The sequence below is a fragment of the Littorina saxatilis genome, linkage group LG9 (assembly GCF_037325665.1).
Source record: "Littorina saxatilis isolate snail1 linkage group LG9, US_GU_Lsax_2.0, whole genome shotgun sequence".
NCBI classification, from domain to species: domain Eukaryota; kingdom Metazoa; phylum Mollusca; class Gastropoda; order Littorinimorpha; family Littorinidae; genus Littorina; species Littorina saxatilis.
This window is the reverse complement of record NC_090253.1, coordinates 66,425,711-66,445,033: the sequence shown is the minus strand read 5'-3', so window position 1 is coordinate 66,445,033 and position 19,323 is coordinate 66,425,711. Positions and strand designations below refer to the sequence as shown.

At 42.0% G+C, this 19,323-nt stretch overlaps 1 protein-coding gene across 1 annotated transcript in view; it reads left to right on the top strand.

Annotated features, from left to right (window-relative positions):
• The first annotated feature begins 71 nt into the window (after positions 1–71).
• LOC138976871 (cell division control protein 45 homolog) overlaps positions 72–19,323 on the top strand; it is a 49,053-nt gene continuing 29,801 nt past the window's right edge. The window contains exons 1-12 of the mRNA XM_070349757.1: positions 72–142; positions 835–894; positions 2,637–2,729; positions 3,528–3,622; positions 5,309–5,426; positions 6,247–6,359; positions 9,163–9,211; positions 12,814–12,875; positions 13,375–13,485; positions 15,108–15,299; positions 18,069–18,167; positions 18,915–19,026. Of these exons, the coding sequence (XP_070205858.1) occupies positions 92–142; positions 835–894; positions 2,637–2,729; positions 3,528–3,622; positions 5,309–5,426; positions 6,247–6,359; positions 9,163–9,211; positions 12,814–12,875; positions 13,375–13,485; positions 15,108–15,299; positions 18,069–18,167; positions 18,915–19,026 (1,155 nt within the window). The 5' untranslated portion in view covers positions 72–91. The remainder of the gene's footprint in view (positions 143–834; positions 895–2,636; positions 2,730–3,527; positions 3,623–5,308; positions 5,427–6,246; positions 6,360–9,162; positions 9,212–12,813; positions 12,876–13,374; positions 13,486–15,107; positions 15,300–18,068; positions 18,168–18,914; positions 19,027–19,323) is intronic.

Genomic DNA, 19,323 nt, shown 5'->3' with positions numbered 1-19,323 from the left:
TGAAGCCCTGTGAAGGTTTTTTTTAAAGACATTCTATTATACGAGTGCTGTACTACTTCCGTTCCGAACGCGCCAGAATCAAAGAAGTAAAATGTTGATAAAGGATCTAAAAAGGGATTTTTACGACGCCATACAGCACCAGGTACATATTGTTGCAAGCGCTTGCTTGAAGCCGAATACTTTTCCTTTGTACAAGTGTCTTTTTCCTTTGAAAATAACCAGCAATTGTTTTATTAGTATCTAAAATCAAGCTGTTCATCACTGATGTCTGATCTGACAAAAGTCGTCTGCTTCACTGATTTAGTGATCATCACTAGTTTTACTACAAAGTAATAGTTATTCGATTGACATTTCACTGTCATTGAGTTTTTGGAGAGGGGATGGGTTGCTTTTCTTTTGAGTGCGTATGGTCTTTAAAAAAAAAGTTTTTGTTTGTTTTTGTCTGTTAGACTTGTTAGTTACAGTTAGGCCTAAAAAAAAAATAGGTGTGGTTACGGTAACCCGACCTACCCTAATTTTAGGGGCCGGTCCTATAACTTTTTATTACATTTGTCAAACAAACAACAACAACAAAAAAAAAAAACGAGTGCAAAAAACGCAATGAAAGCGAAAGCGCCCGAGTCGCACACTTATTTCCCGCCCTGTCAAGTAGGTTTAATCTGTACACATTAAAAAAAAAAAGTTAAAAAAAAAAGTGATTGCCTACCTACCTACCCTATTTTTTTGGGCTATGTTACCGTAACCACACCTATTTTTTTTTTTTTGCCTTACACAGCGCTAGACCTAATGTTTTGGTTGCACCAGAATGAAACTTTCTTTGTGTCTGTTTTGCAGAGAGTGCTGATTCTTGTGGCATTTGATGTTGATGCCCTTTGTGCTTGCAGAATCCTTCAGGTTTGCCTTTCTCATTTTTGTAAATTGTATTGTTACTTAGTTACTTAGTCCTATTATATACAACTGCATGTTCATTCTGACATTCACAATCATGAATGCACATTTTCATGCATTTGAGTCTTTTGACCATACAATTCCATTAAATTACATATTCTTACTCAACTCACATAGATAGCAATAACTTCGTTTGGTTGCTACACTTGGTTATACATTTCTGTCAGGCAGTATTTCAACAAATTAATGATTTTGGAATAGATTTACTGAAGGGAATTAACGAGTCAAACTAAGAATGTCAATTACAATTGGCTCTTTTAAAATGATCTGTTACTGTAAGTGTTTCAACAATGTTTTAGAAAACCAAACAGTTTATGGCACTGTCCTGATTTAGCCCCATGTGAGATTCACCTCCACATTGAATGAATCTGAAACATTCACTTTTCGTTCAGAATTTGATGTAACTTCCATTGGGCTACTCCAAGAGTATGATATATCTTTCTATGCCCAGTTGGTAAGGTTACAGGGATTGGCTTGAGTTTTGTCCACTATAGGTCCATTGACTGACTCGGCCATGAATCAACCAGTCATTTTGCAAATCAATCAGTCAACAACAACAAAAAGAGCTTTTTTTCCGCCCTGGGACTGCGCATTATGCATTACAGCAGTGAGGAGAAACTTATTACAGTTACAGAGCTGTTGTGAGAATTTTTTAAAGGGAGAACAAAAACAATGAAGAATAAAGAATCATAAAGATCAAAAACCAATGGTTAGTTGCTATATTTCGGTTTATGCAACCTTCTTCTGGCAAAATTTCAGAAGACTGAAGGCACAATGTCTTGAAGAGGTTGTTTAATTTCATGAAGATAATGTACAGTAAATTGTGAGGGTGGAATTTGATTTTGAACTTTCTTGTTCTAGTTTCTTCATTCCTAGTTGTGCTCAATGTGAAGCATTTGATTGAAACTAATTAAAAAATGTAACCTGAACCAACCCTTCCAATTTTCGCGGAATTCTTCTGAGTTTTGATTTCGTTCCAGCTATTTCCGATTTCTGTAAAAATCGGTCCATTGACTGACTGAGACATTTATCTATCGGTCTTTTCCGAATTTACCTAGGCAAAAGACCGATGACCGACGCCCAAGCCATACCCTGAGGTTAACCAGATTTGACAACTTACCATGTGCCTTTGATGTATAATACTATAATTTTGAAGACACCACACATACTCACACATTGTTTATTTTCTTCTTCTTCTCCTGTTTATTGAAGTTGACACCCTGCAGGCAGTGAAACTGAAAGGGTTGATGTTGACCATATTTGGGTGTTTAACTTTCTGTACCTGTTGCAATGCGACCACATCCTGTACACCATTGTGTTTATTGTTATTACACCCCCGGTATAGGGGTGTGTATAGGTTTCGGTCGATGTGTTTGTTTGTGTGTTTGTGTTCGCATATAGATCTCAAGAATGAACAGACCGATCGTCACCAAACTTGGTGAACAGGTTCTATACATTCCTGAGACGGTCCTTACAAAAATTGGGACCAGTCAAACACACGGTTAGGGAGTTATTGGTGGATTAAGATTCTACAAGGACTTATAGAGGGACATATTCATGGTCAAAGGGAAATAACCTTCTCAGTTGGTGGCAGTGAGAATGGGTGCAGTGAGAATGGTTATTTCCCTTTGACCAACGGGGGTGTTTTTCCTACCTCGGAGGAATTTCTTGTTTGCTTGTTGTTTCAGTACCTGTTGCAATGCGACCACATCCTGTACACCATTGTGCCCGTGTCGGGGAAGGAGGAGCTGGAGAAAGCTTTCGTTGACAACTCAGAGGGGGTAAACATTTTACTTTTAGTCCATGAACAGGCCTGAAAGTGGCGAGTATTTTACTCGCCATGGTGAGTAGAAACATGTAAATGGCGAGTAGAAATGTTAATCTACTTGCCAAATGCGAGTAAAGTTGCTGAAACAAATGGTTGGTTTGGCGAGTAAAATGTGCTCTCTTGCTAGTAAATTATGAGAAGTACTAGCCAAAGACCAGTGCCCCATTTTGTGGACTTTCAGTGCTGATAAACAGTGTTGTTCCCTGGCCTCGATCTTCGGTCAGTTGAGCATACTTTTTTGATTTGACGCATTGTTCTGACCCAAGGTCAGTCAAATGTTCGATAGCTTTGAAACGTGGGATGCCTTCTGGCACAGCAATTGTTTACGGATAGGATATTTTGACCGATACCAGTGGCAGTGAAGAAAATATGTGTGACTTTGTTTTGATCCGTACGTTACAGGTACAGCATGTATTGATGATCAACTGTGGCGCCACGATAGACGTTGTGGAGTTGTCATGGTAACATTGTTTTGACCTGTGTGTAACAGGTACAGCATGTGGTGATGATCAACTGTGGCGCCACGATAGACGTTGTGGAGTTGTCATGGTAACATTGTTTTGACCTGTGTGTAACAGGTGCAGCATGTGGTGATCAACTGTGGTGCCACGATAGACGTTGTGGAGTTGTCATGGTAACATTGTTTTGACCTGTGTGTAACAGGTACAGCATGTGGTGATGATCAACTGTGGCGCCACGATAGACGTTGTGGAGTTGTCATGGTAACATTGTTTTGACCTGTGTGTAACAGGTACAGCATGTGGTGATGATCAACTGTGGCGCCACGATAGACGTTGTGGAACTGCTGCAGCCAGACGAGACGGTTACCTTCTACATCTGTGACAGGTCGGTCTCTCTACTTATGGATGAGAGCTTTCATTTTACACAGAGGGTTATGGTAGGGAGAGAATGAGAGTGATTGTCCCAATAGATTCTGCTTTCTGCATCTTAAACTGAAGCACACATGGGCAAGAAATAAACTAGCTTTGGGAAAAATCCGATGTCTAGTGTTCTTGATTATCTGTGCAGTCGGTAATTATGCTTTGTCTGCTGGTCTTCCAACCAAAAGTTAAAGGCTACCGTTTTGAAACTGTGTCAGTCAGTTATTGTGGGAATGTTTTGCAGGCACAAATACTCTCACAGCTGAGTTGTGACAGTCAAGTTGTGTGGATAAGGCCACACAAAAAAAGGTGTATGTTTCTGGTAACATGGCTACAAAAAATAGGGTAGGTAGGTAGGGATTTTTTTTGTTTTTGTTTTTTGGTCAGGCTAGAAAATAACTATACAGTGACGCAAAGAGACTGGACTTACTATCCAAAGAGAAAGACAACATATTACAAAACAAATGAGACAAAAGAGATGCGGGGTTATCCCCCTTGTGTCGTCTGCCGTCTGTTACTTTCTTTTTGACGCCTTTTTTTTTGGTGTTTTTTTTTTTACAAATGCAATTAAAAACAAAAGTCTAGGGTCGGCGGGGAAAAAACTAGGTAGGGTCGGGTGACCAGAAACATACAACTTTTTTTTGTTGGCCTAAGCAATTGTCTTTCTTGTAAGGTCAAGTAGTCAGGGATGAGATTCTTCCGCCAATTGGCAGAATTCCGCCCAAAAGTTCGTTCCCAGGACCATTTTTCTGAATCGTCTAAATCCGTTGAGAAAAAATGGGGGAGGGGGGGGGGGGGGGGTAGAGTAGTTACTTAAATTTTGCACATGTGACTAACAAAATGTATGCTTCTGCTGCTCGGACTCATTTCCAAGTCTTTTTTTATGGTCAAAGTGTCAAAAAATCTTCAGCTTGCCCCCTGACCCCCACCAGGGGCGTTGCCACTGGACCCCCAGACCCCCGCCAAATAATTTCCTCCCAAAACTCTTTCAGGGAATCTCATCTCTGAGTAGTACCTGCATGGTGAGGCACCTCTGATGAGAGAACACTTCCCTTTAAAGAACGGTCTGGAATAGCAGCTAGCATCTGCTGAAGGGACATTAAAAACCAAACCAAACCCTTTAAAGAACGGTCTGGAATAGCAGCTAGCATCTGCTGAAGGGACATTAAAAACCAAACCAAACCCTTTAAAGAACGGTTTGGAATAGCAGCTAGCATCTGCTGAAGGGACATTGAAAACCAAACCAAAGCCTTTGAAGAACACCGACGTCTGATATTGATAAACCTGTCATGATAGGCCACCTGCAAAAAAAGGAAATATTTTAACTAGCAGGCCTGAAAGTGGTGAGTATTTTACTCGCCCTGGCGAGTAGAAACATGTAACTGGCGAGTAGAAATGTTCATCTACTCGCCAAATGCGAGTAAAGTTGCTGAAACAAATTGTTGGTTTGGCTAGTAAAATTTGCTCTCTGGCTAGTACATTTTCAGAATCACTAGCCAAAGGCGAGTACACCATTTGTTGGGCTTTCAGGGCTGACTAGTAAAAACAATTTTGTTCATCACAAGTACCACTGTACATGCTTAAAACTGCCCGATAAGAGGTCACAGTTATTATCAGACATGTTTTCATCACATTTCTTCTGTTGTTTCAGTCACCGGCCCGTGGAGGTAAGCAACATGTACAACGCCGTGCAGGTCAAGTTGCTGATGAAGGCCGACGACCTGACCGACGTACCCGAGTTTGACGAGGTCTTCAGGGAGGATGACGAGGTAACCTGTAGCAGCTGGCAAGCCTACCTGTATTTTTCACTTGTACTACATGGACGCTAGTGCTGTTATTAGTGCCAAAGGTTGTCTTTTGCTGTGTGTGTGCGAGAGAGAGAGAGAGTAATTCTGTGAAACAGAAAGATTGTGAGGCCTGGATCATCACTTTATGGTTCTTGTGTGTGTGTGTGCACTCTTTCTCTCCCTCTCTCACTCGCTCTTTGTTTCTTTGGTTTTTTTTTACAGATTTTCTGTATGTGTGTGTTTATAGGTTCGTGGTTATAAGTCACGAATGGACGAGAAAATGGGTACATTTACTGACATCTAAACCTGTAAAAGCAGGTGACTCACGACAGCTAGTGACAGCTACACCTGTAAAAGCAGGTGACTCACGACAGCTAGTGACAGCTACACCTGTAAAAGCAGGTGACTCACGACAGTTACACTTGTTCCCCCAGATATTTTCATTGTTGGTAGTTGCTGTTCAAGTCATTTTTGGTAGTTGCTGTTCAAGTCATTTTTGGTAGTTGCTGTTCAAGTCATTTTTGGTAGTTGCTGTTCAAGTCATTTTTGGTAGTTGCTGTTCAAGTCATTTTTGGTAGTTGCTGTTCAAGTCATTTTTGGTAGTTGCTGTTCAAGTCATTTTTGGTAGTTGCTGTTCAAGTCATTTTTGGTAGTTGCTGTTCAAGTCATTAACTAAGATCTCTGATGTATGCGCACAGTCAGATGAGTCAGGCAATGACAGATAAACTTGTTTCCTCAGATATTGTGAAAGTTGCTGTTACTGAGCGAGTCGTGAGCTAAGTTCTCTGATTTCTATGCACAGTCTGATGAGTCGGGCAATGAGAGTGAGGACTCGGACGGCCTCAGCAAGCGACGGAAAATGACAGACGAATCCATCGCTCGCAGACAGGATCGACGCAAGTGGGAGGAAAACAGGTACGGCCATCGAATGACATTTCTGGGACATTTAAAAAAAAGAAACCGCTGCTAATGTCAGGTTTAATTTGGCTGAATTTAATCTAATTTTTCAGTTTGATCGAGACAGTCAGTGGTCTACGAGACGGTGCTGGCAGTTGATCTTGGCCAAATATATTTTGGTAAAAAATGCAAAATTTGAATTATGTATTGATAAATTTTAGCTAGAATTCTTCACACACAAAATGTAGGATTCAATACACACACAAAATGTAGGATTCAATACACACACACACAATGTAGGATTCAATACACACACACAATGTAGGATTCAATACACACACAAAATGTAGGATTCAATACACACACACAATGTAGGATTCAATACACACACAAAATGTAGGATTCAATACACACACACAATGTAGGATTCAATACACACACAAAATGTAGGATTCAATACACACACAAAATGTAGGATTCAATACACACACACAATGTAGGATTCAATACACACACAAAATGTAGGATTCAATACACACACACAATGTAGGATTCAATACACACACACAATGTAGGATTCAATATACACACAATGTATATGATTCAATACACACACACAATGTAGGATTCAATACACACACACAATGTAGGATTCAATACACACACACAATGTAGGATTCAATACACACACACAATGTAGGATTCAATACACACACAATGTAGGATTCAATACACACAATGTAGGATTCAATACACACACAATGTAGGATTCAATACACACACAATGTAGGATTCAATACACACACACAATGTAGGATTCAATACACACACAATGTAGGATTCAATACACACACAAAATGTAGGATTCAATACACACAATGTAGGATTCAATACACACACACAATGTAGGATTCAATACACACAAAATGTAGGATTCAATACACACACAATGTAGGATTCAATACACACACAATGTAGGATTCAATACACACACACAATGTAGGATTCAATACACACACAATGTAGGATTCAATACACACACAATGTAGGATTCAATACACACAATGTAGGATTCAATACACACACAATGTAGGATTCAATACACACCCAATGTAGGATTCAATATACACACACAATGTAGGATTCAATACACACACAATGTAGGATTCAATACACACACAATGTAGGATTCAATACACACACAATGTAGGATTCAATACACACACAATGTAGGATTCAATACACACACACAATGTAGGATTCAATACACACACACAATGTAGGATTCAATATACACACAATGTATATGATTCAATACACACACACAATGTAGGATTCAATACACACACACAATGTAGGATTCAATACACACACAATGTAGGATTCAATACACACACACAATGTAGGATTCAATACACACACAATGTATATGATTCAATACACACACACAATGTAGGATTCAATACACACACACAATGTAGGATTCAATACACACACAATGTAGGATTCAATACACACACACAATGTAGGGTTCAATACACACACACAATGTAGGGTTCAATACAAACACAATGTAGGATTCAATACACACACACAATGTAGGATTCAATACACACACAATGTAGGATTCAATACACACACACAATGTAGGGTTCAATACACACACACAATGTAGGGTTCAATACACACACAATGTAGGATTCAATACACACACACAATGTAGGATTCAATACACACACAATGTAGGATTCAATACACACACACAATGTAGGGTTCAATACACACACACAATGTAGGGTTCAATACACACACACAATGTAGGGTTCAATACACACACACAATGTAGGGTTCAATACACACACACAATGTAGGGTTCAATACACACACACAATGTAGGATTCAATACACACACAATGTAGGATTCAATACACACACACAATGTAGGGTTCAATACACACACACAATGTAGGGTTCAATACACACACACAATGTAGGGTTCAATACACACACACAATGTAGGGTTCAATACACACACACAATGTAGGATTCAATACACACACACAATGTAGGATTCAATACACACACACAATGTAGGATTCAATACACACACAATGTAGGATTCAATACACACACACAATGTAGGGTTCAATACACACACACAATGTAGGGTTCAATACACACACACAATGTAGGGTTCAATACACACACACAATGTAGGATTCAATACACACACAATGTAGGATTCAATACACACACACAATGTAGGGTTCAATACACACACACAATGTAGGGTTCAATACACACACAAAATGCAGGATTCAATACACACACAATGTAGGATTCAACACACACACAATGTAGGATTCAATACACACACAAAATGTAGGATTCAATACACACACAATGTAGGATTCAATACACACACAATGTAGGATTCAATACACACACAATGTAGGATTCAATACACACACACACAATGTAGGATTCAATACACACACTTTGGAAGTCTCTGCCACTCCATTTAGGAACCTACGCTAACAAGATGGCGCGAGCTTGCATTCAAAGTTAGCTTAGGCAACGAAGGTTTGATGACGTCATCCAATGGCAACAAAGAAGGGAAGTAAGCCTTGAAGGGTTTACGGGAGTTGTCTGCCCCATTATCGAAAGCTACTTCCGGTTATAACCATCAGAAAACAATAAATTGTGTGTTCTCACGATCATTGAGGTCTGCACTCTGTTAAAAACTTCTTTTTAAAGGATTGTTTGTGTTACACCAAATAACTTACCTGAGAAACAATTTTGTTGTTGTTTTTTCTTGCAGAAACAAAGTGATATTTGACTACACAAAGTTCTCATCGTATGGCACTGCGGTAAGTGTTCCACGTTATGACACTGTCACAACATAACACTGGTGAGATGGCACTGCGGTAAGTGTTCCACGTTATGACACTGTCACAACATAACACTGGTGAGATGGCACTGCGGTAAGTGTTCCACGTTATGACACTGTCACAACATAACACTGGTGAGATGGCACTGCGGTAAGTGTTCCACCTTATGACACTGTCACAACATAACACTGGTGAGATGGCACTGCAGTAAGTGTTCCACGTTATGACACTGTCACAACATAACACTGGTGAGATGGCACTGCGGTAAGTGTTCCACGTTATGACACTGTCACAACATAACACTGGTGAGATGGCACTGCGGTAAGTGTTCCACGTTATGACACTGTCACAACATAACACTGGTGAGATGGCACTGCGGTAAGTGTTCCACCTTATGACACTGTCACAACATAACACTGGTGAGATGGCACTGCGGTAAGTGTTCCACCTTATGACACTGTCACAACATAACACTGGTGAGATGGCACTGCGGTAAGTGTTCCACGTTATGACACTGTCACAACATAACACTGGTGAGATGGCACTGCGGTAAGTGTTCCACCTTATGACACTGTCACAACATAACACTGGTGAGATGGCACTGCGGTAAGTGTTCCACGTTATGACACTGTCACAACATAACACTGGTGAGATGGCACTGCGGTAAGTGTTCCACCTTATGACACTGTCACAACATAACACTGGTGAGATGGCACTGCGGTAAGTGTTCCACCTTATGACACTGTCACAACATAACACTGGTGAGATGGCACTGCGGTAAGTGTTCCACGTTATGACACTGTCACAACATAACACTGGTGAGATGGCACTGCGGTAAGTGTTCCACCTTATGACACTGTCACAACATAACACTGGTGAGATGGCACTGCGGTAAGTGTTCCACCTTATGACAACATAACACTGGTGAGATGGCACTGCGGTAAGTGTTCCACCTTATGACACTGTCACAACATAACACTGGTGAGATGGCACTGCGGTAAGTGTTCCACGTTATGACACTGTCACAACATAACACTGGTGAGATGGCACTGCGGTAAGTGTTCCACCTTATGACACTGTCACAACATAACACTGGTGAGATGGCACTGCGGTAAGTGTTCCACGTTATGACACTGTCACAACATAACACTGGTGAGATGGCACTGCGGTAAGTGTTCCACGTTATGACACTGTCACAACATAACACTGGTGAGATGGCACTGCGGTAAGTGTTCCACCTTATGACACTGTCACAACATAACACTGGTGAGATGGCACTGCGGTAAGTGTTCCACCTTATGACACTGTCACAACATAACACTGGTGAGATGGCACTGCGGTAAGTGTTCCACCTTATGACACTGTCACAACATAACACTGGTGAGATGCCCCTTTAGTTACAAGCTTTTACCTAAAAACATCACTTTCAAGGGAGAAGTCTTGATTGTTTACTAACAGGCCTGAAAGTAGCGAGTATTTTGTTCGCAATGGCGAGTAAAAACCTGTAACTGGCGGGTAGAAATGTTCATCTACTCGCGAAATGCGTGTTAAGTTGCTGAAACAAATTGTTGGTTCGGCTAGTAAAGTTTGCTCTCTGGCTAGTAAATGTTCAGAATCACTAGCCAAAGGCTAGTACAGTGGTACCTCTCTATAACGACTTTGAAAATGTAACCGAAATTCGATCGTATTATGGAGGGGTCGTATTATGGAGGATGGTTTTGTTATGTCCGGGTCCGTCAATGATCCGGAATGACATTGGCGTTTTGATTGATTCCGCCCTCAAAGTAATGTTGTTCTTTTCTCAAACGATTATGGTAACCTGTTTTCTAATTCAATTAATTACCCACACAGTTTTCTTGCTTGTTTAATCAAGCCCCGTAACTACTCGTGGGTTAAGGTTTGAAATAAACAAACTGAGGTCGAACGAAAGCATGCGGTCCCAAAACATGCACATCGATGTCGATACCAGCTACTAATCATAGTCATACGATACCCAGCAACGATTTGGTTGAAAACAAAGAAAAGTGTCCCAAACGCAAGGAACAAAACGAATAAGAACCGCGGCAGTGTGTTGAAACTGATGTAAAGTTGTAGCCAAAAGCGTCAGTTTTCACGATGAAACTTGACTCACTCATTCAACTTGGGGACAACTGCACTACGGACTGTCCACAGAGTTGAGTAATTTAGGACACGTACTCCACTACTCACCTTCAAACTTCACTGACGGGATTCTGAGAAGAATTTATTGATTCAAACGAACGCGTGGTTGTATATCGCGTCATTCGCTCACGGATCGGGGAAAACCAAGAACAATTCCAGATTTCAAAACCCATGTTCGTCGGCCGCCATTGTTAGCTAGACCGAAAATGTTACACACGCTTTGCATACGTACATCGCAAAATGACATGACGTCACCACAACTTTCGGTTTTGGTTTGATGATTGGATTGCTTTCATAACGTTTCTGTAACTTTGCGTGTTTAAAAGCTAGGAGTTCCTGCACAGTTCTTTGCAAAATGAAGCAGACATCTGGCGAATTACCTTTATCTATTGTAAAGTAATGACCTGAAATAGAAACAAAAAACCATGGCTTCAGCCGTTTGCGTGCCGAAGTGATGTACACGGACAGGATTTCAGCACGTGTTTGTATCCGTATCGCTTACTCACTCGACTGGAGATATAAGTCAGAGTAAACCAACCCTGTGATAATTTTGGGAAAAGTCGTTATAAGTCCACGTATGGACGGTCGTATGTCGTATGAGAGAGGGGGACGTAATATGGAGGTGAGAAATACTAAGACAAAGAAGGAGAAAAAATCCGTCAGAGAAAAGTCAGTCGTAATATTGAGGGACCCTTAAAAGAGAGGGGTGGTAAAGGGAGGTACCACTGTAAAGGGAGGTACCACTGTAAAGAGAGGTACCACTGTAAAGGGAGGTACCACTGTAAAGGGAGGTGCCACTGTAAAGAGAGGTACCACTGTAAAGAGAGGTACCACTGTAAAGGGAGGTACCACTGTAAAGGGAGGTACCACTGTAAAGGGAGGTACCACTGTAAAGAGAGGTACCACTGTAAAGGGAGGTACCACTGTAAAGGGAGGTACCACTGTAAAGGGAGGTACCACTGTAAAGGGAGGTACCACTGTATAGGGAGGTACCACTGTAAAGGGAGGTACCACTGTAAAGGGAGGTACCACTGTAAAGGGAGGTACCACTGTATAGGGAGGTACCACTGTAAATGGAGGTACCATGTAAAGGGAGGTACCACTGTAAAGGGAGGTACCACTGTAAAGGGAGGTACCACTGTATAGGGAGGTACCACTGTATAGGGAGGTACCATGTAAAGGGAGGTACCACTGTATAGGGAGGTACCATGTAAAGGGAGGTACCACTGTAAAGGGAGGTACCACTGTAAAGGGAGGTACCACTGTACACCATTTTTGTCAGACTTTTAGGGCTGACTGACTAAAGTAACAGATAATACATTCAGACTTTTTCCTAGAACTGAGTTGCTATGGAAACATAAAGAGCTGCTTTTTGCGAATGGATTATGCAGTTGAGTCACCTGTGTTGCTCTGTGTTTCAGGCTTCCCTCATAATGTTTGAAATGGTGTGGAAGATGTCAAAAGATACCAATGATTTGGTGTGGTAAGTGTTGATAGCAATGTTTTCCTGTCACAATATTTCTGAAAGTCACAGTAGTTTGGGAGATTTTGCCCTGTGGTGGTTGTCACGTGTCAAATCCCACTCACTGTGTGTTGCCAAAACAAAGCTATTGTCACATTCTTTTTTATCCAGTTTGTTTAGTTGTTTTGGTTTGTTAATTTTTTAAAGAGCGATAGCACACATTTGTTCGTTGCTTCTTTGTTTTGTTTAAACAAAATGCATCAGACAGGAATGGTTTCAACAATCACAAGATCCAAGTTAAATAACTTGCCTGAGAACAAAAGTGGAGTTCTTTTCGTTTTGTTTTGTGACCCCTCATTGTAAGACTCCATTTCTTTTGAAACGTGTTTTTCTCAGATTGGAGGCAGTCTTAGAAGTGGGTTTTTATGGTACCCTCAGACCTGTTTACCCCCCACTTGCCTCATTTCAGGGTAAACAGGTCTGTACCATGTTGAATATTTGCATGATTTGTGTTTTGCAGGCTGGCTGTGATTGGTGTGACAGATCAGTTTGTTCATTTCAAAACCCCGCGTGACAAATACATGGAGGACGTCATGGCGCTTCAGTCACACGTATCACGACACAACCACAGGTGGGTCTGCAAGCATCAGGCATTCACAAAGAAAGAAAAACACACCTGCCATTAAAGGCACAGACACACCTGCCATTAAAGGCACAGACACACCTGCCATTAAAGGCACAGACACACCTGCCATAAAAGGCACAGACACACCTGCCATTAAAGGCACAAACACACCTGCCATTAAAGGCACAGAAACACCTGCCATTAAAGGCACAGACACACCTGCCATTAAAGGCACAGACACACCTGCCATTAAAGGCACAGACACACCTGCCATTAAAGGCACAGACACACCTGCCATTAAAGGCACAGACACACCTGCCATTAAAGGCACAGACACACCTGCCATTAAAGGCACAGACACACCTGCCATTAAAGGCACAGACACACATGGAATAGATCTGTCTTACACATCCTTGGCTCTTATGGGATGTTTTTTAGAAGTTGAAGCCAGTGTTTGGTATGACCTTTCCCCTTCCATAAAAGAAAGTTATGAAATTGATGGCAGAGTTTTCACCATTTTGTAAGAATCTAAAGCGTTTTGTCAACACCCAACACCCGACACCCGACACCAAACGATATCCCTCAAGACAGAGCTGCCAACTGTTACGCTTTCAGTGTAGCATGCTACGTTGTAACAGAAATTAAAAACAACTTTCAGACTTCTTCTTCTTCTGCGTTCGTGGGCTGAAACTCCCACGTACACTCGTGTTTTTTGCACGAGTGGAATTTTACGTGTATGACCGTTTTTTACCCCGCCATTTAGGCAGCCATACGCCGTTTTCGGAGGAACAACTTTCAGACAATGCTACACTTCAACACTTCTGAAAATGTTTTTAGAAATCTTACACTTGAGGCTTGACAAGGGTTTGCAGGTGTGTGAAGAGCTACGGTTGGAAGCAGAAACAGATTTTGATCATGGCTGTTGTGTCCATCAGGTGTGTGAAGAGCTACGGTTGGAAGCAGAAACAGATTTTGATCATGGCTGTTGTGTCCATCAGGGGTGTGAAGACCTACGGTTGGAAGCAGAAACAGATTTTGATCATGGCTGTTGTGTCCATCAGGGGTGTGAAGAGCTACGGTTGGAAGCAGAAACAGATTTTGATCATGGCTGTTGTGTCCATCAGGGGTGTGAAGATCTACGGTTGGAAGCAGAAACAGATTTTGATCATGGCTGTTGTGTCCATCAGGGGTGTGAAGAGCTACGGTTGGAAGCAGAAACAGATTTTGATCATGGCTGTTGTGTCCATCAGGTGTGTGTGAAGAGCTACGGTTGGAAGCAGAAACAGATTTTGATCATGGCTGTTGTGTCCATCAGGGGTGTGAAGAGCTACGGTTGGAAGCAGAAACAGATTTTGATCATGGCTGTTGTGTCCATCAGGGGTGTGAAGACCTACGGTTGGGAGCAGAAACAGATTTTGATCATGGCTGTTGTGTCCATCAGGGGTGTGAAGAGCTACGGTTGGAAGCAGAAACAGATTTTGATCATGGCTGTTGTGTCCATCAGGGGTGTGAAGATCTACGGTTGGAAGCAGAAACAGATTTTGATCATGGCTGTTGTGTCCATCAGGTGTGAAGAGCTACGGTTGGAAGCAGAAACAGATTTTGATCATGGCTGTTGTGTCCATCAGGGGTGAGGAGGACGAGAGCCTGCTGTCGGTGAACTGCCTGCGCATCGTGTTTGACGAGGAGCTGCAGCTGTCGCTGTACCGCCATTGGTCGCTGTTCGACAGCCTCTGCCACTCCATCAACACCGCATGCAAGTTCAGGGTCTGGACGCTCAAAGGACAGAAAAGACTCCACGAGTTTCTCGCCGAAATGGGGTAGGTGTAGTAAATATCTAGTAAGAGAGTACAAAGTTATGCCCAAGTGACTGGTCAAAGTTTGGCCCAAGTGACTGGTCAAAGTTATGCCCAAGTGACTGGTCAAAGTTTGGCTCAGTGTGAGTTCCCCCATCCCTACCCACTTCATCGCAACTCGCATAAAACACTGATTGTGTAGACCCCAAAGACCGCGATATAGTGGAAGTCCACTCTTATTGAGTTTCCATGTGCTTCAAACAACAAATTCATTTTACTTTTAGCATACATTCAGGGGTGGGACTTTTCCGTGGATTTCCGCGGACAGAACTTACGAATTCCGCTGGAGTAATCTATTTTTCCGCGTCCCATTTCATCACAGTATCTATAACTTGTTGACTGAATGATATGGAGAGAAGTGAAGATGGAACAGAACACTGGAGGCTTGAGAGTTAAATTGTGCTGACTGAAAACTCCCGATAACTAATAGTCATGTTGAGCGTCAATGCATTGGGGTGTCACTTGGATCATAATATTGCCAGTATTGGAGTAAGTATGCACCATTACAATGTTATCATTGTGTGGAAATTTTTGTTTTTGTTTGGTTGGGTGTTTTTTTTTCGGGGGGGAGGGAGGAGAATATCTTTTTTACCTGATCCAAACGAGTTGAATTTTAGTCTCAAAATGCACCAGATTGCACAGATTTTAATGTACCTTTTAACAAAAATTCGGGGGAGCATGCCCCCGAACACCCCTAGAAAAAAAAGGGATTTCCTCTTTTTTCATCACAAGCGAGTTCCACCCCTGTACATTTCATACTTGGACAGTAAACACTATACGCTATTCAGCTCATTATTTACATACCCAAAAATCGTTACCTAATTTGCTTTGTCAGGCAACAATGTAATTACAGCAGACTTCCACTAACTCGCGGTCTTTGGGGTCCAAAGATTTTTGATCGCGATATATTCGATTCGCGATGCAGTTTGGGGTCCAATTAAAGGGAAGAAACCGCGTTCTCTTCTGAGTCAGAGAAAAACGCGGTTATTTCCTTTGTTGGTCACAAAAAGCCTGTGAGCGTCACGTTGGCCTGTGTGCATTTGCCGTGTGAGTGCATGTGTGTGTGTGTGTGAGTGCATGTGTGTGAGTGCATGTGTGTGCGTGTGTGAGTGCATGTGTGTGTGTGTGAGTGCATGTGTGTGCATGTGTGAGTGCATGTGTGTGCGTGTGTGAGTGCATGTGTGTGCGTGTGTGTGTGCGTGTGTGAGTGCATGTGTGTGCGTGTGTGAGTGCATGTGTGTGTGCGTGTGTGAGTGCATGTGTGTGCGTGTGTGAGTGCATGTGTGTGTGTGTGTGCGTGTGTGAGTGCATGTGTGTGAGTGCATGTGTGTGCGTGTGTGAGTGCATGTGTGTGTGTGTGAGTGCATGTGTGTGCGTGTGTGAGTGCATGTGTGTGCGTGTGAGTGCATGTGTGTGTGTGTGTGTGTGTGTGCGTGTGTGAGTGCATGTGTGTGTGTGTGTGTGTGTGTGTGTGAGTGCATGTGTGTGAGTGCATGTGTGTGTGTGTGCGCATGCGCACGCACACCTGGCATGTGGTTGTGCTACAATGTTCATGTGTATGTGTTACTGCGTTTCTTGCAAGTGTGACACTTCTGTTGGCAACTAAGTTCTCAAAAGATTTAACTGCGATGACACGTTTTCTTTTATCAGCAGATGACGATTTCTGTTCTTTTTTCTCCGACTCATAGTCGTCACAAACTTACTAGTTAATCAGACACAGACGTACACTGTACGCGTATAGCCACTCACTGCATGCCTGACTAGATTGCAGAAGACTGAAGCGCAGTTTAAGCACTTGATTGGCGCCTGTGGCCACCCGGACCGTCTAGTAGAGATCGCAATTAGCTGGACTCGAGTGTTCAACTGCACGCCTGACTGGCCATACTGACTGGTCAGACACTTAACCTCTATAGGCACGTGGCCAATTTGACGATACCGATCGTGGCATGAAGTTCTTGACTGAGTGGGGCACGTGCGCGTGAAAGGTTTGTTTTTCTTTTGTTCGCAGGTCTCGATCAACCCGTAATGTACACAACCTGAAAACACACACACACGTAGAACACTATTTGGAGAGACTGAGGGAGAGAAAGAGAGAGAGACTGATAAGATGAAATGACAATTTACTGCATGATGAAAGGCCATCGGACCCAGAGGGAGATAGCGTGGTTATGATAGAACATTTTTTTTTTTTTTAAAGGTCGGTCCTGTTTTTTTCGGGGTCCAAGAGGTCTCCGCGATATAGCCGAATTCGCGATTTAGTGGACCGCGAGTTAGTGGAAGTCTGCTGTAACTGTAGCGTTCTGAAAAGTAAATGCTTTCTGATAGGAATTTTACGCAGATGCGAACATTAAGAGACCTGGGTTCTCTCTCTCCCTCCTCCGTCACTATCATAAAAGGTAACAAATGAATCGGTTTTAGAAGAGGAGCTGCAGTTTGGAAGAAGTTTATGTGTGTAAATTGTTTTTGCTAAAGAAATGATAACGCTAAATTGGTGATACTTTCAGTGTTTTCGTTTACCTGGTTCAGGCAAGAGTCTGCATGGCTGTTTATTATGCATCATTTTCCCAGAATGCCTCTGTTTATTATGCATCATTTTCCCAGAATGCCTCTGTTTATTATGCATCATTTTCCCAGAATGCCTCTGTTTATTATGCATCATTTTCCCAGAATGCCTCTGTTTATTATGCATCATTTTCCCAGAATGCCTCTGTTTATTATGCATCATTTTCCCAGAATGCCTCTGACGCAGTGCAAACAGCAGTACACAGCCATGGACTCCCAGCTGAGAACCAGCGTCAAGACCATGATGCAAGAACACATGACCAAATATGGGTTGGTATTTTGCTTTTGTCTTGAGAGGCTGCCGCATAGCTGTCCTTGATAATGTAGAACAGAAAAAACGTAGTAGCTTCGCTTATCTACCCTCAGATCTTGATTGCTTCTGCTATGGATTCTTCAATGGCAAACCTGGAAAATGTGTTCTGGAGCCGTCCCCACTACTGCCTTATGTCATGTGGTCACTTTTCCATAGTTCAAAGCTTTGACATACAATGCAAGCTACTTTTGATTACAAATCACAGGAAACATACAGAATCATGCTTACAACTATAGCTGTAACGCACAAGTTTTGCTAATAGATACAAATACAAAAGTATACCAAAAGACATAAAATGCAAATTACAAATTCATTCTAAAAGTAAAATATTTAGATTTGAAGTGAAGCTCTGCCTTGTGTAAACCTGAACTTGTTGCTTTCATGTTGTTTTGCTGTACATGATGTGTTGTTCATGATGTGTTGTTCATGATGTGTTGTTCATGATGTGTTGTTCATGATGTGTTGTTCATGATGTGTTGTTCATGATGTGTTGTACATGATGTGTTGTACATGATGTGTTGTTCATGATGTGTTGTTCATGATGTGTTGTACATGATGTGTTGTTCATGATGTGTTGTACACGATGTGTTGTACACGATGTTCTGTTGGTGTACATGATATTGTGTTATTCATGATGTGTTGTACATGATGTAGTGTTGTTGTACATGATGTTGTGTTGTTGTACATGTTGTGTTGTTGTCCAGGCTGACGATGCAAGACATTGTGTTGCCGTCATTCTGGGCACAGTACGGCTACAAGACCAAGCTGTGTGCCAGTGACGTGGTGCTGGCCTGTGCGGCGGTGCTGGAGGGGGTGGTGAGCACTGCTGCTTTTCTATCACTAGTCCTTATTTACTTACTTTCATGGCCTAACTCGGGCATTCAAATCCTGCTCCTTTTGGGGCATTTCTTCCTTTTTCACTCTGGGGTGTTCATTTCTGATGTTAAAAACTGACAAAATGTTCTTGATTTGGACAGAATAATTCACATTTTGACTTACTATGTGTACATCTTCTGTTTCTTCTTGTTGGCTGCTACGTGTACATCATTGCCTTATCTCCTGTTTCTTCTTGTTGGCTGCTACGTGTACATCATTGCCCTATCTTCTGTTTCT